Here is a 27415-nt window from a genome sequence, read left to right on the forward strand (position 1 = left end):
CATGGTACGTCCAGCAACCATCTGACACCGTACAACGCTATCACAATATTATTATCTAAATTTCCTATGCTGTACATTACATCCCCATGACTTGTTTGTTTTATTCCCTGGAAATTCAGACATCTTATTCCCCTTCACCTTTTCCCCCTATTAAAATGTTTCAATAACAATTGACATTCAACAATATTTTATGTTAATTTCAGGTGTACAGCATAGTGGTCAGACATTTATATAATTTAAGAAGTGAATCCCCCTGAGTAGTCTAGTACCCACCTGGCATTATACAGTTATTACCATATTATTGACTATATTCCCTCTGCTTTACTTGACATGCCCAAGACTATTTTGTAACTACTAATTTGTACTTTTTGATCCCTTCACCTTTTTCATTCTGTCCCCAAACCCCTGCCATATGGTAACCATCAAAATATACTCTGTATCTATGAATTTGTTTGGTTGTTCATTAGATTCCACATATAAGAGAAATCACAATGCATTTGTCTTTCTCCATCTGACATGCTCCACTCAGCACAATACCCTCCAGATCCATCCATGCTGCCACATTTGGCGAGAACCCATTCCTTCCATGGCCGAGCAATATTCCACTGTATATATGTACCGCCTCCTCTTTATCCGTTCATCCATGGACAGACACCCAGGCTGCCCCCACGTCTTGGCCATTGTGAACAGTGCTGCAATGAACATATGGATGCGCACATCCCCTTGAAATAACATTTTGGGTTTCTTCAGACAAATACCCAGAAATGGGTCTATTGGGTCCTTTTTTACCTCTTGTTATAGTCTTTGTTTTAAAGTCTACTTTTTCTGGTATAAGTATTGATGACTTCAGCCCCTGCCAACATCCTAACTGTAATCACGCAAATGACCCTGAGCCAGAAACCCCCAACTAAGCTGCTCCAAAATTACTGATGCAAAGGAACTGTGTAATAATAAATTATTGTTGATTGAAACCACTGGGTTTTAGAATAATTTGTAATGGAGAGTTTGGTACCAGAAAGCAAGGTGTTGCCATCACAAATACCAAAAATGCAGGAGTGGGAGAAGCTGCAAAGACTTTTAGGAAAGTTGGCAAAATCTTGACAAAACTTGTATGAACTCTAGTATAAGACTTTGGAACAAGATTCTTATGCAGCAGCAAATTGTTTAGCAGCACTGTCACCTGTAGTAATGTGGAAAGTAGAGAATATACCTAATCAACTGGGTGATTTGGATGCAGTTAGGGGGAATGGGGCAATGTTGGTTAAAGGGTACAAACTTCCAGTTATAAGTTCTGCGAATGTAACGTGCAGCATGGTGACTATAGTTAACAATACTGTATTATATACTTGAAAGTTGCTGAGAGAGTAGATCTTAAGTGTTCTCACCATACCAAAAACAAAGTAATTCTCTGAGGTGATGGAAATGTTAACTAACCTTACTGTGAAAACCATTTTGTAGCACATACGCGTATGTGTATCTTATCATCACATTGTATACCTTAAACTTTTACAATGTTATATGTCAATTATTTCTCAGTAGGACAGGAAAAAAATATCTCACTATAGTATGTGAGCTGGGTAAGGAGAGATGAGTCTATGAGGGGATAACGGGGCAGAAAATGGGTGATAGAATCAATAGAGTAGGATCAACTGAGAAAGGTTAAATAACTTGCCTAAAGTAAGGTAAATATTCAATCTTTCCTCTGGGGAAGTAGGATTCCTGCTGAATACCTCCAAGGATAAATTGAGACTTAGCCTTCAGGACCAGCCTCCCAAGTAAGAGTATGAGATCATTTCCAGTCTCCATAAAAAATTTCCTCTACTGTTTGCTATGCCTAAAATCCCTTAACCATTTGCTCCAATCACACAATTATTCTGTGAGGGGGCATGATCCAGTTTCACAACTCTACAAATTTGGTGAACAAATATTTAAAGGAATAGGGGGGTGTCTGGTAATAGAGGCAAAGAGGAGAAGAGTAAAGGGAAATAGCAGTGGAAATGGAAAATAATTTAACACTGTGTATATTTGACCACAGAGGATGTCAGAGAGGAGGCTTTGCTCTCAATGGCAGTTAACAGAAAGCCCAACTAATAGTGGCACACAATAAGGACCTTTATAAGCTCACCCAAGTCTGATTGTAGTGAAGTCGTGGGTTGGTTAATTCAATGACTAAGGGATGAGACTGTTGCTCCCCTTTCTTTTCTGTGGTCTCCAATCTGACAGTGATTCTTCTGTCATGGTTCTATAAGTGGCAATCATGCTTTCTAGCATTCCACGTAGGTGACAACGTCCAGAGGCAAGAAGAGGGAACAGCTTCATTTTTGAGTGAAGACAACTTTCCAAAGCCTTCCCCTTACACGGGCTGGAATTACATCTCATGCCCACGTCTCACCCTTGCATTTAAGGGAAAGCTAAACATGCAGCTCCATCTAGCTCCAGTCTCCTCTTAAGGATATGGCCACTAGGAGGAGCCTCAGCAAAATCTGGGTTTTGTTAGTGAGGAAAAAGGGAGGGAAGTGTCCATTTGGTAGTTAACCAAGAAAAGTCTAAGAGGGTTTTTTTGTTATTTTTCCCCCCCTCAGATGTCCCTAATACAAGTAACAACATGTGAAATATCACACTAAACTAACATTTCCCAGGAATTATGAAGACTTGATTAGTTTCTGTGTGTGTGTTTTTTTAAAGTGTGGCTATATAGTTTGGTTTTTTTGTTGTTTTTTTAAGATTTTTTATTGGGGAAGGGGAACAGGACTTTATTGGGGAACAGTGTGTACTTCCAGTACTTTTTTCCAAGTCAAGTTGTTGTCCTTTCAGTCCTAGTTGTGGAGGGGCACGTGCTGTTCAGCTTCAAGTTGTTGACCTTTCAGTCTTAGTTGTGGAGGGCACAGCTCAGCTCCAGGTCCTGCAGCCATTGCTAGTTGCAGGGGGCGCAGCCCACCATCCCTTGCAGGACTCGAGGAGTTGAACTGGCAACCTTGTGGTTGAGAGCCAACTGGCCCATGTGGGAATCGAACCGGCAGCCCTCGGAATTAGGAGCACGGAGCTCTAACAGCCTGAGCCACCAGGCCCGCCCCGCTAAACACTTTTCAAAGGGACTTTATTCTCGGAGAAGCCCTTGACTGAGGTCAACTTAAGATTTTGTAAGGAGAAAAAGAAAACCAGGGTAAAACTGAGGAAACCAGGTGATTTGAAGAATTTCAATATCTGAATTGTTCAGAGGTATCAAGACAGAAAGAAATGGGTGAAGGACAAGCCTAACGGAGCTGTGATTAGACCATCTGGTGTGTCAAGACCCTTCCTTCAAAGACATAAAACAATAGTTAAATGATGTTTTCTTACCACCGTTGGTTTTGATTAAAAAAAGAAGAACCTAAAGCATCTTTTCAGAGAATAAGCATGAATTTAAGAATTAAAGGGGGATGTGTAGTAGAAAACCAATGGATTTACAGGAAAGCATATTTTCTAATATTTAGAGAGGAAATACTGCGGTGTGCTGGAAATGACTGACAAAAGCAAGCAAGCTAGCAAATCACCACCACAAGACACTCAGGAGAGGAAATCCTCACTCACCACGTGGTGTCATCTCTTCCGGTACAAGTATATTACACTCTATTTTGCACTGCAGTTATTTGTGCAGCTTTCTTATTATACCTTATTGGTAACTAGGCCCTTTGAAGGTAGGCACTATTACGGACCGTGCCATTTATTTATTTTTATCCCCTGCAGCATCGGGCATAGACCTTCCAGCAGTACTAAGTCCTTCAAAAAACAAAAATGCCAGCAAGGGAGATATCTGTGACCCAAGACACTTTAGTCAGGGAATGAGTTAGAGCCTCTGAAGGGAGAAGGGAAATTCTTTCTGAATTTCTGAAATTCAGAAAATTCTTTCTGAATTTCATTACAGAAAGAGTAATGAAATTATAGGTGATCAGAACAAGAAAGAGGCTTTATTTTAGTGGCACTAGTTCCAGAGAAAAAGATTTCGAGATTAAATAAATTCATCAAAAGAATATGAAAGAGAGTTAAGTACAGGGAGTGTAGGCACAACCATTTCAGAATTTCTCCTAAATCATAGTAAACATTACTATTTCTATTCCTGTTTGTTAAAACCTTTCCTTGAAATAAGAGATGAGGAACAAACCCAGAGAAAGTGCTGGAAGTAGGGCACAGGTGGGAATTAAATGAGAATTACTGACCCCTCCCAGTGTGAAGGCATCAGGCATAACACGTAATTAAGCCTTACATTTGTCTAGCACTCAGCAGTTTACAAAGCCCTTCTATATGTGTTATCTTCTTTAGTGGAGAGATTGTAAAAGGAGAGCAGTGTACTTAGGTCAGGTAAATCTCCCTTTTTCTTTTATATTTACATTGCCTATGTACCCCTTGTATCATTGCAAAAGTTTCTTCCTAAACCAGTAAGCAATTTGCATTCTTGCTTTTCTCCCTAAATATGTATTTATATCCTAATATTCTGGTAGTGAAATGTTCCAGGATATAGAATTATCACACCTAACTGGAATATTCCCAAATCTCCAAGAATTTTTAATGCCAGAATCCCTCCAGCACCAAAAAGCCCCCTTACAAAGAGGGTATACCTCTTGGTGACACAGCAAGGGTTGCCTGGGCTGGGAAAGAATAGTTAATGAAGCATTCTTTCAGTTCATACCAAGTCATCTCCTGCAGCTACCCAAGCCCTTCACTCCCCATGCAAACAGAGGATGCAAATACAGTAATCCCCTGTGAACCTCAAGTTTTGAAACGGTCAACAAAATTGCAACTGGCAAGATCAAGATCTTAGTGAAAAAAGAGGGTTGCTGGAAGCAGAGGTTAATATCTGTTTAAATAAGTCTAATACAGTTCTTTCATAAGTGTAAAACAAATCTTCAAAGTGATATTAAAGCATTGCGTTGTATTGCAATTGTCATGATTTTCTTTAGTGGTATATAAATTAGTGTAGATAAAAGAATCAATCACATCTTAAAATTCAATAAAGGCAGTTAACAGGATTTTTAAAAAATCACTGAAAATGAAGTTTAGGAAGCAAGCACCCTTGTTGATGTAACAAACCAGCTATCAGAGTTCATCCTTTCTCTGATTTGCCTGGCACCCGGAGTTGGGGCGGCGGCAGGGTTGTCGAGGAAAAGGGACAGGGAGGGGCTCTGGGATTTGCCTCCATTAGGACTTCTAACATCCCTTCTGACTGATGGATGCTGTGCAGTGTCCCTTAGCAAACATTTTGACGGTCACCCCTGTACCTATGATAGTGAGAACCAATAATTACATTTATATTCTTTTGTTTAAGGGGAATGATCTGAACTTTGAATAGAGCAACTCTTAGTTTGATGTCGAAGTATGTCTAAATTTCGATTGGTTGTTGTAGATTCCTGAGAACGAAGCAATGTCGTCTGGATTCACAAGCTGGATGTATTGTAGGCCAAGTTATAGCTCAACTACAAAAAAAAAAAAAAAAAATTAAAGCAGGAGACTTACTTGATTTTTCAAAGATTGTAATTATTTTGGGAGTATTCTGAAGAATGCCAAAGTTAAAAAGACATATATTGGACAGTGGACCTGAAGAGACATTTCTCCAAAGAGGATATACAAATGGCAAATAGACATATGAAAAAATGCTCAACATCGCTAATCATCAGAGAAATGCAAATGAAAACCACAATGAGATATCACCTCACCCCAGTCAGAATGGCTTTCATCAACAAAACAAATAGTAACAAGTGTTGGAGAGGCTGTGGAGAAAAAGGAACTCTCATACACTGTTGGTGGGAATGCAGACTGGTGCAGCCGCTATGGAAGGCAGTGTGGAGGTTCCTCAAGAAATTACGAATAGAATTACCATATGACCCAGCAATTGCTCTCCTGGGTATCTACCCCAAAAATATAAAAGCATTTCTCTGTAGAGACACGTGTACGCCAATGTTCATTGCAGCTTTGTTTACGGTGGCCAAGACATGGAAACAACCAAAATGTCCTTCGATAGATGAATGGATAAAGAAGTTGTGGTACATATACACAATGGAATACTATTCGGCGTTAAGGAAAGATGATATAGGAGCATTTGTGACAACATGGATGGATCTCGAGAGAATAATGCTAAGTGAAATAAGTCAGACAGAAAAAGCAGAGAACCCTATGATTTCACTGATATGTGGTATATAAACCAAAAAGAACAAGACAAACAAATGAGAAAGAAAAACTCATAGACACAGACAATAATTTAGTGGTTACCAGAGGGTAAGGGGGTGGGGGTGGGTGATGAGGGTAAAGGGGATCAAATATATGGTGATGGAAGGAGAACTGACTCTGGGTGGTGAACACACAATGGGATTTATAGACGATGTAATACAGAATTGTACACCTGAAATCTATGTAAATTTGCTAACAATTGTCACCCCAATAAAATTAATTAAAAAAAAAGACATATTTTTCTTAGTAAGAGATATACTTAAAATTGTAAATCTGTTCAATATTTCTACTAGAAATATTGCATAAACTGAAGACAAATATTTTATTTGACTATATTCTCTGGTGATTTATCATCTCTTTTTTGAAAGCATTAATTTTTCAGAGAATTTGTAAGATCATGAATTCAAATAAGGATAAATGAAAATTAGTATTTTAAAAGCATTTTATAAACAAGGTACCACTTTTTCTAAAAACACAGAACAATATATCTCGTATCTGCAAAATGATCAACTTAATAAAATTCTTTAGGTAGGTTTGCCCTCCCCCCTTTTAATATCAAAGTCTAAATTTATAATTGGACACAAGAATAAAAGTTCTCCCAGTTACTTATGGAATTAGTGCACATACTTACATTTTAGTACAAATTAGCACCCTCAGTACTCTGAAAAACAAAACAAACAAGAAAACAAATGAAGAACTGAGGCTTTCCCCAAAGGACCCCAAGCCCTGTTCTAGTCATGAGAATTAAAATAAGATTCTACGTTATCAACAAATAGGGTTTAATTTTCTAACAAGGTTATCTTTCTGTCCACATAATTATAGAAAGTGAGAGGACTCAACTACAATACAAAACCACACTTATAAATTTAATGCTGATTTATGAACTGTAATTAGAACTGTATACTGTCACTGTATACTGTATACTGTTTCACCAAACACGCACTACACACATTTCATATATACATATACGAATTTGACAGAGAATAAGGGAACATAAAGAAAGCTTCAAAGACATAGTTAAGTTAAAGTTGTAACCATTTACAAGAGCCCTGAATTGAATTGGAATCTTTTTTGTTAGCTTCTTGTTTGCCTTTAAATTGTTTGCCTCATAGCAGTTTTCAAACTAGTTAGGTTGACCAAACACTTGAAGCCTGATGCCCTTTACATAGCACCATGAATTACTGAGATACTTAATTCCAACATAAAATTATACAATCTAGGAACGATTTTACCAGCAGAAAATACAACTTTATTATGGCTTCCACATCTCAAAAATACTACTACTATCCATAAAACATTTATTAAACCACATTTTATAGCAGGATAATAAATAACACAATTTGAGCCAAGCCAGCCATCTAGAAAGGCATGACTCAAAGACAAATGGGGATTTGAGACAACTGCTCAGGTTTAATTTCCTCCTCTTCTCTGTAATTTGCTTTTGTCTGATCTTAGCTCCCAGGGTCTGACTTCTTGGCTGACTTGAAACCTGTTCAACTTCACATGGCCCAACATGATCTGAGCTACGCACTCCTGTCTCTGCAAGTGCTGGCCAGCCCCAGGAGTGGGGAATGGGGGTCTCCAAGTGCTCTAGAAATCTAGGCCAGGTAGGGATGCAGGGAGGCAGGCGCAGAAAAGAGGAACAGTGTCCCTTGCTCCTAAATCTGACACGCGATAGGTGCTCAATAAAGGTACTGATTGAAAAAGGCATCTCCAAAGGTGGGCTTGGGAGCAAAAGGGGCAAATCAGATTAAGAAAGGATGTCATGCCAAGCTATGATAGTTATTAGGTTAGTGTAAGTCATTGTGGTGTTTGCCATTCTTTTTCACCTTTTAAGCCCCCATGACTTTTTGCACCGACCGAATGAATGGACAAGCAGGCTCTCCAGAGTTGCCTCAGAGCCTGGCAGGGCACTAAGCCAGTTTGGATAATCTGTTTATATTGTATCTTATTCCACAAAGACTTTGAAAAGTTAAGTGATGGTAGTTTAGAGCTTATAAACGTAGCGCATGCGACTCCTTTTCTAAACCAAGTCCGAGAGAAAGTCCTCTAGAGTAAGGGAAACCTTGGGCACTAAAGGGCATGTTTTCTTTTTGTGGCTGCAATTTACTAGAAAGCCAGAAACACAGGAGTCCTTCTGTCCTGTAAACTTGGGTCCGTTTATTTCATCAACGTATCTCTACACATAGGGAATGATTTTAGAGAAAATTAGCCACACACAGGTCCACCAAAAAAGTTATTGAACAACAGATGATCGGCTGTTTTTCACTAAACTGTTTGCTTCTCGTTCACTTGTTTGGCGATCTCTATGAGGAAGGCAAGTAGTGGTTGGAATTAAACTTTTCAAATTAGTAAATTACTAAGGTTTGAACGTTACAGTGTGCTTATTCATCATATAATTTGGACATAGAGCACCCCAAACTAGATAGTTTGAAAAAAATACACAGTTGAATCTAGAAATTCCCACTGATATTTCTCCTTTTCCTTTATGGGATGTTGAGAATGAACTTTTCAATGACTTGTTGCCCATTTTCAAAACATTTCAGCATTGGGCCGGCTAGGAAATATTCTCTGGCCCCCACCTTTTGGCTTAACTTATAATTCACAATAACTTCTATCTATTGAACATTATTAGGGGCTTCAGAGAGTTATCTTATTTGACTCTCTTCACAGACCTATGAGGTATTATCCCCATTTTGCAAACAAGAGAAAAAGGGTGCAGAAAGGTTCATTTGCCCAAGGTTGAGTGTCCAAACCACACTCCTCTACATCTCAGTTGGTGACCTGTCACAGGGCTTTGCTATTCCCAGGAGATGGACCCTCTGCTTTGTAAAGAGGCCTTGGCACTCCAAGGACACTCCAAGGACACAGACCACAGGGCCTACAGGCTGCTGCTGTCCTCCTTTGTGGCCCCTGGAGACTGTTGAACAGCAGCCATGGTCCAGTCTTGGGCTCATACCTTTGGCTGGATGCCTCTTCCCAGAGCTGCCCCTCGGATATTGACTTGCTCTTCAAGGCTTGCTCCTCACTTCAAGCTTTGCTCAGACATCACTTCAGGGAGGCTTTCCTGACGACTCGAATCACGACTGCAGGCCCAGCCTCCCCACCGCCATTATCGTACAATATAAACAGTACCGTACCGTACCCCATGTCCCTACCACTTTCTAGTACATGTGAACTCTGAGAGTAGGGATAGGGCTTTTTGTCTTTTTCTGGGTCTATCTCTGACACCTGGATTAGTGCCTGGTACAAAGTAGACACTATCTGTTCAATAAGTGGACAAACTACGAACCTACTAGTCCTATCGTTAAGTTCTGTAATAATTTAACGTTCCGAAATAGGAGGGCTAGATAAAAATGTAGTTTTAAGGAGACCACTAGTACAAATCTTTATACAGAATTTATAATAGGCCATGTGTGTACATTTAGGCCTCTCGGTAACTTCTTGTGGGTTTTCTTTTCAGCAGATTTAAAAACAAAAGTTTTGTTTTGAGGTTTGAACTTCCTAATCCAACTCAAATGTTGTATGCATCTAAAATGTTACACATAGCATATACATATATTTGTTATCTATATAAGTGTACTTATTTTATTAAAATATAGAGAACAAAAAAACATTATGCTTCCATTGAAAAAAAATTTTAAACAGTCCCAGTTATGCAAAAGCATTATTGTTAATTGGGGGAGAAACACAGCTCTTGTTTCCTTGAAAGAAATTTATTTTATTGTTTTTATGAAACATTTCAAATATCATAAGCTCACGTGAAAATTTTGCTTGACTGTCACCCAACTGGGGGGACTTCACTAGGAAACGTACAATGTACTTAAGGCTTGAGTATCTGTACTTAACTGTGGGCAGAACAGCCATACATAATTTATCATGAAAATTCCTTTTCTGTTTAGAGAATAAATTTATTTTAGTATGGTCTCATACAATATACGTATTGCTAATTCAAATCCTTATAGTAAAGAGTTGCTATATGTGTACATGCATACATAAATTGCTTTTCTGGGCCAAGGTATTACAAATAGCATATTATTTCTTTTTATACATGAAAATTTGGAGAATTTATTAAAATTCTGAAATCTAGTAAACCTATTCATTGAAACTTTTTCTTCCAGGAGAAATTATCCTAGCATTTGCCAAACTATTACCTTAGACAAAAAACAAAACAAAACAAAGTTTGCAAGCACTTTCTCCCTCCCTTCTTTTTTACTCTTTTGCACTTGAGATTACACTCAGGTATTCAAAAATAAATTACTTCATTGCCACCTGTGGCTGAGAGGAGCACAGCCTAAGGCCTATGCTAATTAGCAAATTTTAAAAGAAATACAAGCCTTAAATATCCTGCTACACAATTACAATTTGGTTTGTATATTAAACAGACATTACCGTTTGGGCAGTAAATACAGAACATGATTCAGATGTATTGAAGAATAAAGCATTTCACATTTCTTGCACACATCTGAAGTCTCTGCACCCTTTTCATTAAGCATCTGAACTTTTACAATAACCAGCTATACTATTTTTTCATGATTTCTTGAATGTTATCATCGGAACAGTATTTTTAAACCACACCGTATTAATATATTAGTGTTGCTCTTAGCACTGCTTCAATTTCCTTACACCATGGTTTTATTACACTAATAGTTTTATGTCAACAATCTATGATAAAGTGAAAAGCTTTACTTTTATGGTGCTCTCTTTGATTCAGTCTTGTTTATGGTTATGTGGTTCCTAGAAGTCCCAGAATCAAGCTGGTATTACTATATTAAAAATAAAAAAAACAACAAAATAGTAATTTTCTAATTGCCTTACCCTCTTTTACACAATATCATCCTGATGCTTCCAAATGCGAATTTTTCAGGTAACTGAAATATATATATATATATATATATATATATATATATATATATATCTTTAGTTTTCACACATCTTTTGAAAAAGTTACTCCTTACTGGTCTTGTTCGGCAGAGTAGCATCCATTTAACTATTTCTGGATTCAATCATCTATGAACACCTATTATTACACTAAGTTATAACATAACGATGTCTGTACCGTAGGGATTTGCGGTACAAGGCGATCTACCCATACACACTATACATCCCCTTATCACTAGATTTAAACAGGATATTCGAAGTCTCCCTTAAGGGGCCAGTGTACTTCCCTGCTGCCTGACACCTCCCACCCTTCACTTGGTTGTGTCTAATCTGGCTTGGGCTTGGAAATGTGATTTAAGTGGAGTAGTTACGATAATGTATTCATGATGTAAGGTTCTTCACAAGATTTGCAGGACTATCCCAGGAGGAAAAGACAACAGCTTTTGCTTATAGACTTTTGTGGCATCTATGTGACATAGATGCTTCTTAGAGTTTCTGTGAGCTTAAATTATATTTTAATTATGATTCCGTTTTTAGTTCTTCCTACAATTTCCTGAACATTTATTGCTTAAAAATATTTAAGTAAAAAATGTTCCTAAATCAAATTTTAATTTCCATAAATGTCTAGAGCAATGGCCACAAATAACATGAAATTTGAGTTGTGTTCTTTGGCAGCCTGTTCAGAGAAATGTGGACCAGATCTTAATACTGGAAATTACGAAGAGTTGCCAATACGTTTTCTAGTGAGAAGCATTTACTTTCCAGTGTTCATGGTGATAAAGAAGGTTGATAGTTCAAACAATTTATTGCTGCTTTACAGTATACATAATTAAATGAAGAAACATGTTAAACTCAAGGGAATTTTTATAGGTTACTTGCAATTGTTATTGCAGGCAACAACTTGTACATGATTTTATTTCCAAATCCACAAAAAACAAATTTTATACAAATCAGCACTGTAAAAATGTCAATTACAGCCCCGGAGGCTTTGCTGGCAGAATAATTGTCTAAATTCTAGAATATGGGAAACAGGATATTTTTCTGAATTCGTCTTTTTTTTTCCATTTTCTTTTTTTTTTTATAAAAAATTTACAAGTGAAATGTTACTACAAAACTTTTTATAAGTAATTTTTGCAAAACATTTACATTTTACCATCAACTATTTCTGTTTTAAAATCATTATGTAGATTTAATACCCTATGCTGCACATCAATTTATGTGGGATGACAACCTAGTGACATGCATAAAAAAACACCACAAGGCATTAAAATGAAGACTTAAATACAAATATTGTTGCAATAAAACAGTTATAAAATTGAAAAATAGGACCTAAACATCATGCTTATCTAAGTTTGACAAATTAAGTTTTTCTCCTAGATTACACACTTTTATTACTGCTCTCATGAGAGTGTGATAAATAATGACTTAACATCAAGTTCTAATGTAATCAGCAACACATACACAAACCTAACCAAAAAAAGAATACTGTAAGAAAAAACTATTCTAACACTGGAGTTCTACCATGATAAATATATAGCTTTGCACTGATAATTACAATAAAGAAAAGTTTTATAACAGTGGCCAAGGGAATGAACAGTGAAATGCCATTAAACAAGACTACTGCACATCTGTGCCCTATTACTTATAACAGCTATATCCCACTGAGTCAAATAAAGGACAGTGAAATTTACGATTCATATAAGACAGAAAAGTGGATTCAGAATGGTATGCAGAACAGACTGTCAAAATATTTCTAATTTCAGTGGTGAAATGTGCACCTGCTAACACAAATTAATATATTTTATATGCTATAAAGCTATCCAGACTCAGTTTGTTAAATTTATAATAGGCCTCATTGTTGATTAAAAAATAACTTCCATTTCTGAAGAGCATACACAGGTATGCATTAAAACTGGTTCATGGGATAACGGTGCAGAGAGCTCATACTTGCTATTATCAACAACAAAAAGTGTCACTCTGAGAAAACATGATTCAAACATTAGGAAACTTTCTTTGCATAAAAAAATTTATAGCACTGATTGTGTAGCATAATGATAGATAAAATATGTATTTGATGTTTCAGCTCCTATATAATAAAATTAAAATTACCACTACCAAATGCTCCTCTGTACCAAACAAAACAGATTCTGATGTTTTAAAGCCAGATACATCAGTTGTTAAGAGTACATTAAATAAAATATACAAAACAATTTACAAAATCCAACTAAAATTTAAAGACTCTGTTACAAGTCTACAAAAGCTTTAAGAAACTTGAAATTTATAACCACAGTGTAAAAATTTTTTTTTTCCTTTAATCTCAAAGCTTTTTTATACAAACTGAAAGCACAAAAGACCTTCAGTTTTATATAACGCTACAAAGGGCTGGCCTAAAGTGTACATAGTGTAAACAGTGATCATTACAGTATTTCTCCTTCATCAAAAATACAAGAAACGTCACAATTTTGGAAGAGAATTCACATGAGTAGTACTTTTCCTGAAATAATAGAGAACACACAAGAAAACATGTACCTAAAACAGTCCCCAAACTAATGGTGTTAATAAACAAAGTAGTTAAAAAACTTCAGTTTTCAAATGGTCAATTTCAATTCCACTATGATTCTGTGTAAATACATTTTTAAAATATGAAATATCTTACTAATATTTAAGCTATTGATATAATCCAAACTTTTTTCATATGAAACTTTTGGCCATCTTTCCTATAAGACCCTTGCATAAAAGAAATACATTTTTTTCTTTAGTCACTTACCTGACTAAAAATTATTCTGATTTTTAAAAAATAATTTTTGTTTCATAATTATCACGTCTGTTATACATTTGTTAGGTTGTCTTTTTACGCAAAATTCAGTTATTAACGTAACAAAGACATTACTGTGTTATAAATTATTCATCAGCCTTCTAACACAGTACTAGAAATAAAATGGAATTGGCTAGTTTTTAGTAGAGAGGATAACAAAAATTATAATGTAGTTAAATGATAATTTTCTGCTAGCCTCAAAAAAAGTGTGATAATTCTCTTTGGCTACCAAGTCAAAACATAAAGAATTCTGCACATTGTCAACATAACTCATATTTACAGAATATGAAACTACAGAACAATTTATACTCTATGCAAATATTTCCAATATAAACATTTAAAATGAATTTTGTGGTACAACCGAGGGTTAGGAATATCATCAATCCTAACTTCAAAACCTTACATGTTAAGTTGCCTTTTATTTTTCAGAAGCTTTTTTGGGTTTTGTTTTAACCATTTACCCCCCAATATTTTCTTAAGGTTTCAATCTAAATTTTAATCTAAAGTTTAGCTCTAAGTTCCTCTTGTGTCTCCAAATGGAGAAAAGTAATTAAACTTCACTGATTGTCTGCATACACACTACTATAATGTAGTGGTAATAAAGATCTGAGCTGCATCTCAGATTACTTTTTTGGAACTTACTAATTTAGCTGTTGAAGAATTCCTAACATTTAGAAAAGACGGCCAAAACTACTTTCAGTTGATTTTCCAAAGATCAAGGTAAGGGAATAAAGTATTGTTCCTATCATCAGTTAGCTATCTTGTTTTCTGTGCTATTGAAAAAAAAAATTCAAGTAAATTATTACTGACTGAATTAATAAAAAAGTATTTCAAAGAAAACAAGTCCAATTAAGGTCCAGCCTGCAAACTACTGAGATCTGTCTTTCTAAACATGTTAACACATGATGTTACAAGAGGGCAAGATTCATTTTAAACATTATGGGACACATTTCCAAATAACTACAACTTACAGTATGGAGGAAATACTTTTCTCTGTTTCCAGTATCAGTTTGCTTTCTGTATTTTTAAAAATTCAACACTTCACATGTTAATCCCAAATCTTGGAATAAAGAAGCCAAGAATGAAAATATGATTTCCTACTCTGTAATCCACTTGACCAGCCCATTTCCAGATTTTCAAAGGCGTGTAAACTTAAGTGCAGCACTAGAGGTCTCTGTTATAAATAACTTTTCAGAATTCTTCCATGTTGGCTGAAACATTAGGTGTTGCTGGGTTTGAATCTTGAGAAATGGCTGCAACTGTGACAATTCTTGGGGAGCCAAGCACCTCTGTAACAGATGAGTCCAGTTCTCCCGAGGTAACAATGGCAAGAGCTGTCCCACCACCTTTCTTATTCTGATGCGTTTTGACGTGTTTGGAGAGATGATCACTCCGCATAAACCTTTTAGAACATTCTGGGCATTCAAATCTCTTTTCACCTAAACAGAAAAATAGTAAATAAGTAGTAATTCACTTTTTTTAAATGAAATAATAACTTTAAATTAATTTCTCTTCTAGTCATAGTACATTTTCGTTTAACTTTTGACTAGTTGCAAAATACTTCATTTTTATTTTAAAATACTATCAAACAAGTAGTACAGTGTGAAGAGCATGTGATTGGGAATAAAAGACTTGAGTTAAAGTCCTGGTTTTGCTAAGCACTGGAAATAAAAGTGGGAACAAGTAAAATAACCACTCTGGGCCTCAGTTTCCCCATCTACAAAATAAAAGGATTTCTAACAGATGATCTCAAAAATCTCTTCCAGGTATAGTAACACATAATATTCAAGTTTCATGTCTACTCTTCCTTAAAAACTACTGTCTGAGTTTTGGTTATAATGCCTAAAAGAATGAAAGTATCTTAGAACTATTTCAAATAAAATCAGTTAATAATTTAATAGTGTATTGAGTTTCCTCACAAGGCAAAACATGAGAGTCGGGCAAATACTACATTTCAACTAACAGATTTTTTAGGTCTCATTGAATGAGACTGTCAGGTACTACTACACAATGAATTCCTCAAATATCCTTTAAAATATAAGATAGTTCTACTGGAACTAACTACTTCTATACTCTGGAATAAAAACTAAGTAAATGTTAACCAAAAAGAAAAAAGCTATTTCAATTTTGTGTATAAGGGACACAGAAAATTTGGTCAACTGGTATATAGTGATGTTCACAACAGATCAACTACTACGTTTCCTCCTTCCTTCTAAAATTGTTACTTAAGGGAATGAAATGTTTTCTCAGTCTGACAGTAGAACTTGGATAATAAGAAAGCTCAGTTCAGCTGACTTCTTTACTTGGCCCTGCTTTTGACTTACCAATAGAAAATCTATAGGTTCAAGTTTGTCCATGTCAGATATTTTCCCCTCTTCTTTATGTGTTTGCTTTTATTTTTTAAAAAATTGCATTTGCAGTATCTCATTGAACTTTTCTTTCTTTCAGTCTTGAAAAATTAAATAAAAGGATAAATAAATGGTTTATACAAAATTCTCAAAGACATTAAAAATAAAGGCAGTTAAGCTTTAAAGTAAAGTGACTTGCGTTTTATGAATGCTGACACCTACATAAGGACAAAAAAACAATTAAACAAGGGTTTAAGTTTGGGATCAATTTTGAACTCCTTTACCTTTCAAGTTTCCCATCTGACTTCAAAAGAAAAATCTCTGTTTACAAATTTTGAAGCTGGAAGAAATTTTAAAGATCTTATTTTACATTTTCATTTTATTGATGAGCAAGTTGAGGCTCAGAAATTAATTTGCTTGGGAGTCATACAACTTATTAATATCAGAGCAGGACTCAAGGCACCCGATTTTCAGTTTGGGCTTTTTAATGCTACATCACAAGAGTGCAACTAGAGACCTCTGTTCTTTTACAGCAACAATGGCCAGGAACAATAGGAAAGAAATCAGGTGGTGATGGCCTGACTGTACAAGATCATTCAGTAAGCAGTGAACCTACACAGTGGCTTTTTAGTAAGTATTTGTTGACTGTGATGTTCATGAACTCAGTCATTTTTCAACAAATATTTGTGGAACACTTGTAACGTGCCAGGCACTGGTGATACAAAAATAAACAAGTAAGAATCTCTGACTTTAAGAAGCTTCCATTATCTTGAGATAGTTAGTCATAAGCAACCATGTGGAGCTATGGATAAGCTTCAGTTAAGAAAGGAATCTAATGAAAAAAAGAAGGGGGGGCGGAGGAGGAAGAAAAGGAAGAGGAGAAGGAGGAGAAAAAGGAGGAGAAGAAGGAAAAAAAAAAAGGAGGAAGAGGAGGAGGAGAAGAGAAGGAGAGAGGGAGAGGGGGACAACAAAAAGAGAGAGAAGTCCTGAGCCACTAAGTCCTGAGCCACTCCATGGCAAACTGTAAGATAAAAGAGAAATGATGGTGACATGGTTTGCGTATGGATTTTCTATTGTCTACTCCTAAGTGGTGTGGCCAATAAATTTTAAACAATGAAAGTTGGCTAGAATCTCAAAATAAGTAAATAATGCTGTACAATTAAACTATCATCAGGGGAATGACATTTTAGTTTATTATCCTTTTCCACAGAGAAGTGTGTTTTCTGTGGTGTCAGACAATTTCTAAATCTCCTACTCTAAGCAAACATTATCATTATGTTTGATCTCAAGGAGGACCAATTTTTGTACTATTAGGTTGGTGCAAAAGTAATTCCGGTTTTTGCAATTATTTTTAACAATACAATTACATTTGCACCAACCTAATAATTATACATACGACAGTGTCATTTTATTATTTTACAATTATTCTTAGGTTAATACGTTTTATAACTAATGCAATTAATTACTGAAACTTGATATGAGTTTACTTATGGTAGAATCGCTCCCCAAATATGTCCACACAGTAATCCCTGTAACTTGTTTTATTACATGGTAAAAGGAATGTTAACTAAGAGTCAGAGGTTAATATAGGGAGATTATTCAGAAATAGCTGGGTGGGCCCATTATAATCACATGAATTCTTAAAAAGCAGAGAGCTTCCTTCAGCTGGAGTCAAAGAGTTGAAAGAGAAATCAGAGAAATTGTAAGTTGAAGAGAGATTTGATCTGCTGTTGGAGGGGGGCCACATGGAAAGTAAGAGAAGGAATGTTAGCAGCCTCCAGAGCAAACACACCAGCTCCAGCTGATAGCTGGCAAGGAAAGAAGAAGCCCCATCCTACAACACAATTGGGTTGGCAGCGTGAGTGATATGAAAGCAGATTCTTCCCCAGAGCCTTCTATAAGGAACACAGCCCTGCCGACAACTTAATCTCTACTTTGTGAGATGCTAAGCAGACGCAGGCCAAGCTTACTCAAACTTCTGACTTAAAGAAACTGTGACATAACAAATGTGTGTGGTCTTAAGCTGCTGGATTTGTGGTAGTTTGTTATGGCAGCAGTAGAAAACTAATAGATATACAAGATATAACCTTGGAAAAATTAAACCATAATAAGGAAATAAATTATAGCTGATACATTTAATGGTTCAAGATCTGTGAAACATCTTCATTACAAGTATCTAAAGCATGTGAAGGACAAATTCCAAATTTTATTTCTCACAGATGAAAAAAGTAAAGGGATTAAGCACAAATTGGTAGTTAAAAAATAGTCATGGGGATATAAAGTAAAGCATAGGGAATATAGTCAATAACATGGTAATAATTACGTATAGTGCCAGGTGTGTACTAGGCTAGTCAGGGGAATCACTTCGTAAATTATATAACTGTCTAAACCTACATGGTACACCTGAAACTAATATAATATTGAATGTCAACTGTAATTGAAAAAAATTTTAAAACGGGGGGTGTGGAGGGGAAGGTGAAGGGGAATAAGAGGTTCAAATTTCCACGTGTAAAACAACTAAGTTATGGGGATGTAATGTACAGCATGGGGAATATAGTCAATAATATTTTGATAGTGTGGTACAGTGTCAGATGGTCGCATATACATGTTAGGTATATACATGTTGGATAACTATGGTGCATACCTGAAACTAATATAGTATTATGTTAGCTACATATTAATAAAAATCTTAAAAAAATACAGCATTTTAAAATAATTTAAGTAGAAGATTCACATTTAGAAACTACATTAGATGACTTCCTAACACGATATTCTTAACAGTACTTTCTCTCAGAAAAAATGTGCTGAGATTTTCAAGTGAAATCATAGATTTAAGGGATGACTGGACCTAATCAGATCTTTTAAGCTTTATTTATAGGAAGTAACCATCAAGAGCCAATTATAGCTATCATAGGTCTGCCTATAACCTGGTTTTTAAAATGTTACCCTGAAGCCTAAGCTAGTACAATGTACAAAACATTTTATGAATTATTAATGTTATTTCTAAATTTGTCATTTGATAACATACTTCCATATTTATAAATTAAAATTCATTTCAGGAGCAGACTAAGGGACTGTATTCATTTCCTAGGGCTTCCAAAAGAAAATACCACAAACTGGGCAGCTTAAAGTAACAGATACTTATTCTCTCACAGTTCTGGAGGCTAGATGTCTAAAATCAAGATGGCAGCAGGGAAATGTTTCGCCAGAGGCTCTAGGGAGGAGTCCTTGCACACCTCATGCTAGCTTCCGGTGCCTTCTGGTAATGCCTGACACTCCCTGCCTTGCAGCTGCATCTCTCCATCGGTGCCTCTGTCTTTACATGGCCTTGCTCCTATGTCTCTGGGTCTTCTCTCCTTGTTATACAGTCATTAGTCATTGGGTTTAAGGCTCACTGGGTCCTAAAATCTCAGTGCCAAGCACAGTATCACCTCATCTTAATTCATTTAATCTGCAAAGAACCTATTTCCGTTAAGGTCACATTAACAGATACCAGAGTAAGGACTTGAACCCATCTTTCTGGGAGAAACCATTCAACCCCATACATAGAAAGTTTTAAAGGTCTGCAATTTGTTATAGCCAACTGAAAAACACCTTTTACTCTATGAGTAACTTTCACCAAATGCCCATGTGTAGCATATATACAATTTCTTATGAAAAATAACCAGCCTTACATATAATTTACATTACAAAAATGTTTGATTTGTTCTAAGAAACCTAATTATTCACACTGAGAGACCTGTAGTCCCTGGATCCCCCCAATCCCCCCTCCAACGCCCTGAACCCATCAGTCCCTACTAGATGCTCTTATTAGGCCCAACCTAGAATATCTAAATGAATCTTTTCATGAATACCCTCAATTCTCTTCTATCATTACCAGTGGATAAAGGTAAATTAAAAGGGGGAAGGATAATAATTTGAGAGAAATCATGTGGCTTAAATTTTCTTGAAGTAATAAAAGACTGGGAGCAAAGGAAGATTGAGTAGGAGTTACAAAGTAAAAAAGACTTAAGAAGGTTTAGGTAATTATTAAAAGTATTGAGGAAACTGACAAAAAAAATACGACTGATAGGCTATTCTGAGACTGGCTGACATATGAGACCATGAATTTACAGGGACATCGATTTGCATAATGAGTAATTTTTCATTTCCTCTTTCAGCAATTATCTAGTCAAATACAGAAGGCCTTTGGCCATTTCATTATAAATGTTTTCTTTTTAAAGCAATCTTACCTAGGCTAATAGTTTTAACTATCATCTATAAATACTGTTTCCCTGAAGATAAGACCTAGCCGGACAATCAGCTCTAATGTGTCTTTTGGAGCAAAAATTAATATAAGACCGGGTCTCATGTTATGTAAGACCTGGTCTTATATTACAGTAAAATAAGACCGGGTCTTATATTAATTTTTGCTCTAGACACATTAGAGCTGATTGTCCGGCTAGGTCTTATTTTCGGGGAAACACGGTAGATGCCTACATCAAGATCCAGATTCCTCAACACAACTGTGAAGTTGACATCTCCTCAATGTGCCACAAGCAGCATCATTCAACATGTCACCAACAGAACTCACCAACTCTCTTTCTAATCCTTACAATTCTTTAGAACTAAAGGGGGGTGTAGGGGTGTAGGGTATAGCCTAAGGAATACAGTGAAATACTGTAATAACTATATAGTGTCGGATGGGTACTAGGTTTTCAGGGTGATAGATCGGAGGGGGTTGAGGAGCAGGGTGAAAAGTGTGAAGGAATAAGAAGCACAAATTGGTAGTTATAGAGTAGTCATGGGCATGTAAAGCAAAGCACAGGGAATTCAGTCCATGATACGGTAATAACTCTGTACAGTGCCAGGTGGGGACTAGACTAGTCAGGGGATCACTTCTTAAATTATGTAAATGTCTGACCACGATGCTGTAAACCTAAAATGAACATAATACTGAATGTCAACTGTAATTGGAAAATGGTAAAAGGTGGGAAAAAGGTGAAGGAAGGAGAATAACAGGTTTAAATTCCCAGGTATAAAACAAGTAAGTCATGGGGGTGTCATGTATAGCACAGGGGAAAAAAATCAGTAATCCTGTGATAGCATGGTACAGTGTCAGATGCTCGCTGGACTACCATGATCATCACTTCTTTAGGTATATAAATGTTCAGTAACTATGGTGTATACCTGAAACTAATACAACATTGTAGGTTAGCTACATTTTAATAAAAATATCTTTAAAAATTAAAAAAAAAAAGAAATGAGCGGTGGGGGGACAAAAACCATGAATAAGGTAATGTCAGCAAAGATGGTGATCTCCAAAAATTCCTCCTCTGTGAAAAGAATCAGAAAACTGAACAAAAACTATCAAAATCAACCTTCTCAAACTCTGGAAGTCAATAAAGGCTTACAGTACCTCAGGGAGTGTTTATTAAAGAAAAATGGCCGAATCTTGATAAGAACAGAAAGCTCTGTGGTGTTTTAATTTACATAATTCCATTTTCTGCTCTCCAGCAGCCTGGCAGCCACCAGAGGAAGCAGAACAGAGTTGGAGCTTTTTCAAAACCTCATTCCCACAATTATCATTATTTGATCTGCTCAGAGGTTCTTTGAAAGACGCCATGTAAAAGACTGTTGTATTTAACCTGACTTGAAGGTAGCCCAATGGGAAAAGTCTTCTTCTGAGTGTGGAGAAGGATGTATTTGTCTAGAACAATTACAAGCAAGTGTTTTAACTTCATGGATGACAGAGATAATAAATAATACTTGAGACTAACAATAAATAAACTAAACAAAAGCTTAAAAGGAAAAGCTGGAGATACGATACCCACAGGGGCTTTGAAAAGCTCTGGCATACTCCTAGAAAAACACATACATGCTTAGAGCTGTGAGCCTGCTCAGTTAAGGCCCAAGGCCAAACTCTCACTTGTGCCTAACCTTTGAAGTTCTATGTAAGCAAGAAGTGAAGGCTCATGCAGAGTCGTCAACTGTCTGACTGAGTGTTGAAGGGTGCCCCATCATTCACACAGAGCCTCTCAGCAAAGGAGAGATTTATTGGTCCCAGGTATTTAAAGAAAGAATATTTGAAGAAATGTCTGAAAACTTCTCAAATTTGATGAAAAACACTAACCTACATATCCAAGAAGCTCAATTAATTCCAGGTAGGTTAAATGCAAATAAGACACATAATAATCAAAATGTCTAAAGTGAAAAACAGGAAATCTAGAAAACAGGAAGAGAAAAGTGGCTCTTACCTATAAGGGATCGTTAAATAAGAATAATCACTGATTTTTCATCAGAGATCATGGAAGCCAGAAAGCAGTGGGATGATAGGTTCAAAGAGATCAAAGAAACAAAACCTGTCAACCAAGAATTCCATATGCAGCAAAATGTTCCAAAAATTAAAGAAATTAAGATATTTCCAGATAAATAAAAAATGAAAATATGTTCTGCTAGCAGATCTCCACCTATAAAAAATACTGAAGGAAGTCCCTCAGACTGAAATGAAAAGGCACTAGATGGTAACTTAAATATACATAAAGAAATAAAGATCACCAGGAAAGGTAATGATATGTTAAATATAAAAACAAGTATAAACACATTTTTTATTTGACTGATTTTTTTTTCTCCTATCTGGTCTAAAACACAGCCGCATAAAGCAATGATTTTAAATAGGTGTTGATGGGTATATAATGCACAAAGATGTAACTGGTGAAAGTAACAGCAAATGGGGAGGCAGAGCTATACAGGAGAAAAGTTAGTATTAATCCAAACTAGATCATTATGTGATGTGAATTATAATCCCCAAAGCAGGCAACCAGTAAGAAATAACTAAAAAATATATATGTATGGTAAAAGAAATGACAAGGGAATTAAAATAACATGAGAAAATTTTATTTAACACAAAATGTCAGTAATAGAGGAATACAGGAACAAAAAAGATACAAGACATTTAGAAAATAAATACCAGAATGGCAGAAGTCCTTATAGGTGATTGTATTAATTACAAATTAGTAAACTCTCCAATTAAAAGGCAGAAGTTGAAAGAATGGATTTAAAAACATGATCCAACTATGTGCTACCTAACTAAGCGAGGCTCATCTTATACTCAGACACAACTAAGCTAAAAGGATGGAAAAAAGATATACCATGCAAAAACAGAGAGCTGAAATGGCTATACTAATATCAGCCCAATAAGATAAAAATTGTTACCAGAGACAAAGAAGGACACTTACTGTGATAAAGAGTCACTCTAATAAAAGATATAACAATTATGAACATACAGAGCCCAAAACTATGAAACAACAGAGCCCAAAAGTATGAAAAGCAAAATTTACAGAATTGAAGGGAAACTGACAATTCTACAATATACTTATCCTTCTCCTGTATTCTCCATTTCAATTGGTAGTAGTTACTATTGGTAACCAATTGTCTTTTCTATGGGTCCCATTAAAAATCCTCTAGAGAGTAAGTTTTTGTTTCAGCAGGCAATCAACCCATTTTAGGTTCAGACTAAAAATTCTATCTTGCCTTCTTTGGGTAGTAATCCCAATACTAATCCCTTTTCAAAGACTTTGTTATACTGTTTGGGTCTGCCCACCACATGCAGGGAATCAGGTGGTAGTTTATAAAAATAGTTCAGTTCTTGAGGCTTCTGCTATGGTTCTTTGGTTCTGTTCTGTGCATGGGCAGCTCTTATGTTGTTACATGGAGAAAATTAGAGATCACCGTCTACAACTCTCTCCAAAATTTCCTTCATGTTTTCCAACCCCCAGGTGTCCCTTTTTCTCGTTTCTCTGGCCAGAAAGCCAAAATTCTTGAGGCCTCCTGTACCATCATGTACGTATACCACAACCTCCATTGCCTTTAGAATAAAATGGTAAGAGAGAAAAATAATGGTGATTCCCCTCACACTCCCTGGAAAACAAGGGCCCCGTTTCCTGGGTCCCCTGGCTAGAGATGCAGTCTTTCTCAGGTTTTAGGTGCCTACGCTGCTACGGCAGTGCAACCTACAAACAGAGCTGGTCTTGGAGCACAGGGGCCTCTTCTCCCAGTTTTCTGGCAGGATATACACGGCTTCTCCTAGACCATTTGCTGCCTACACCTGCTGTTCAGTGAAAGGGTCAAAGCTGTGAAACAAATGAGGGAAGAAACTCATCTGTGTTATGCATTATTGTACAACACTGACTGTGTTAAATTTCTGCAACCTGAAATCGAGATTACCACGGAAGAGGACATATTCTAAAAGAGAGCTAATCTGTCTTCCATAGAACTCTGCAGGAGTCTGGGACTCAAAATGGTGGGAGAAATACACAGAGCATAAAACAGTAAATTAAAGTCTGTACATGGAACATTAATTCTACTATCAAAAAACGGGGGCAAGATATTTGAGGATTTGTATTTAAAGAAATGTGGCCCGGCACTTTATTACTGTATTTTGGTAATTAGGTGTCTTCCAGTGTAAGATACAGTACCCCTACCCCAATTGCCTAAAATAAAAGCCACCAGTTCATAAAACTCCTATAATCCTTCACTTAAACATATTCACCAATCATCACCAATTTGAACAAAAGCCAAGAATTTGCTGCACAAGTCAGAACAGCCTTGATACAGACAAAGAAAAGGTAAGATACAAACAAAAAAATCCTGAAGGAAATATACGTATTAAAATTTTCTGGCTGAAAAACTTAAAAGACTTTCATCAAGCTCCTGCATCCATACAATGAGTACAGGATGCAATGAAAAAGAAACAATAAAAAGCAACATGGAATCTAAACTCAATAGACATATTTGAAGATAAAGTTAAAGAATCTCTTAGCAAATAAAAGAAAAAGGTGAAAAGACAAGAAGACAAGGAAAGCTGTAAGATATTTAAAAAAAATCAACACAGGGAGTCCAGCATATATCTAGTAAGAGTCCAAAAAGAATAGAAAAAGGGGAGAGTGAGACAGGAGATGGGGATGAGTGGGAGAGAATCCAGAGCTGACGAGTCCAACCAGTTTGTACAATAAATGAAAGCCAATGACTACAGACATAATTATAAAATTAATAGAACATCAAAGGTTAAAAGAAAGCTCTAACAAGTAAAACAAACTTGAATGGTGGCATGTCAAAAGGACAAAGGAGATGATCTAAAACAACTTCCATGGCCAAAGATGGAATGATTTGAGCAGGAAAATAATGACAGTATTGGATTATAACCCCCAAAATAAATATTCATGAGTCCACAGTGATATAAATGACCAAAAAACCCAAATAATTGGGAAAGAAGGTATAAATCTTCCTTCCACAAGAACTAAAACTAAAAACTGCACAAGTAATGAGAGAATAGAAAATGATCTTTAGAATACCACAGTAATAATTGCTGCAGGGAAGATACAATGAAGAATGATAAAAGTGAAACCTTGGTATTTTCTTTAAAGAGAAACAGGATATTTAGGCAGACTCAGAAAAAATATCTCAAAAATATTTACTAAATACTTACTAAAAAAATATTTACTTTATATGAAAACGGGTTGTTTGCATATGAAGCCACAAAATCTTTGATACTCCTCCCGCCAGAAGGTGGAGCTTACTACTTTGCCTGCCCTTGAGCGTGGACTAGACTTAGTGACTTGCTTCTAATAAACAGAGAATGGAAAGAATAAAATAACTTCACAGTGGAGATAACCTGGCACACACTATCTTTATCTTAACCAATTTATCAAGGTTAACGTCACCAACAATAAGACATATTGATATCACATCCTCCCTGATATAATGTCATGAGAAGGGAAATAATGTCTGTGATATTCTTCCCAACAGCAATTCATAACCTCAATCTAATCATGAGAAAATATCAGACAAACCCAAATCGAGGGATACTCTACAGAATACCTCATCCTCAAAAGTGTCACGGTAAGAAAGGCCAAGGAAAGAATAAGAAAATTTTAGATTGCAGGAAACTAAGGAGTCATGATGGAAAAATGCAACTTAGTATTCTAGACTGAATCCTGGAACAGAAAAAGTACGTTTGTGGGCAAGTCTGCAGTTTAGTTAATAGTATTGTTCCAATGTTAATTTTTCAGTTTTTTAAAGATATTGTGGTTATGAAAGACGTTAATTTTGGAGGAAACTGGGTAAAGGGAATGAGAACTCTATACTATCTTTGCAACTCTTCTGTAAGTATAAAATTATGTCAAAATAAAAAGTTATAAATAAATAAATCAAGCAAGCAAGCTCTTAAAAGTTGAAGGGGAAAATTAGGTCACCTATAAAAAACAAGAAAAGAGTAATGACAGACTTCTTATTAGTACAACACGCAAGAAAACAACAGAGCAGCATCATTAATGTTTGGAGTGAATTTTCAACCTAGAATTCTGCATTAGCCAAATCATCAACTAAGCTGAAAAGCAAAATAATGACATTTCAGACAAACTTACTTCCCCATGCATTTTTATAGAAGGCATTTCAGAATGTTTTCCAGCAACCGAGGTAGTAAACTGAGAAAAATGAAGATATGACATCTTGAGAACACTGGATCCAAACCAAAAGAGCAGGGAAGAAAAGTCTCAAGATTATAGCTGTGCAGAAGCCCTAAGAGGAAGTCTATGTTTGATCAGAAAGCTGGAGGCCTCTAGGAACGAGGAAAAAAATGGATGGAGTTTATACTATTCTTGAAAAGCTAAAATAACAGAAAAGTTGAAATAACAATACAAGGGGGGGCTGGGGGAAGACAATTAGAAACTTCGCGCACACACACACACACACACACACACACACATACACACACACAAACAGGAAAGAATATGTAATCACAGTACATTGAAGTCATAATATAATTATTGTTCACTAATTTTCAACCTTAATAACAAAGCTTATTGAAAAGAGTGTAAGCATTTTAACATTTAGAGAAAGAGAAGACGGTACAAATTAGGGTGAGAGAAGTGAAGAGGTCAAAGGGATGGGAAATGAAGAACAGACATGGTAATATCGTATCACAGAGCAGTGAGTCAAGAAACAATATCAGGCCTGCAGTTAAAAAAAAAAATTTTTTTTGGAATGTCATCAGACGGTGCAAAGTGAGGTAAATTTTTAACTCTTAATGCAAGAGTTAACAGATAGTATCTAAAATTGATAGATCAATAAATAACAGCATAAGCATATTATTTAAATATATGGCAGCCATCACAGGAAGAATAAAAATGTA

General features: G+C 36.0%; 1 protein-coding gene across 2 annotated transcripts in view; it reads right to left on the reverse strand.

The window, feature by feature from the left end:
• Positions 1-11876: 11876 nt before the first annotated feature.
• SP4 (Sp4 transcription factor) overlaps positions 11877-27415 on the reverse strand; it is a 71904-nt gene continuing 56365 nt past the window's right edge. For both annotated transcript variants that reach the window (XM_081079690.1, XM_081079689.1), the window contains exon 6: positions 11877-15336. In XM_081079690.1, coding sequence (XP_080935816.1) covers positions 15089-15336 — 248 coding nt within the window. In that variant the 3' untranslated portion in view covers positions 11877-15088. The remainder of the gene's footprint in view (positions 15337-27415) is intronic.

Source organism: Rhinolophus hipposideros, assembly GCF_964194185.1.
Source record: "Rhinolophus hipposideros genome assembly, chromosome: 18".
NCBI lineage: Eukaryota > Metazoa > Chordata > Mammalia > Chiroptera > Rhinolophidae > Rhinolophus > Rhinolophus hipposideros.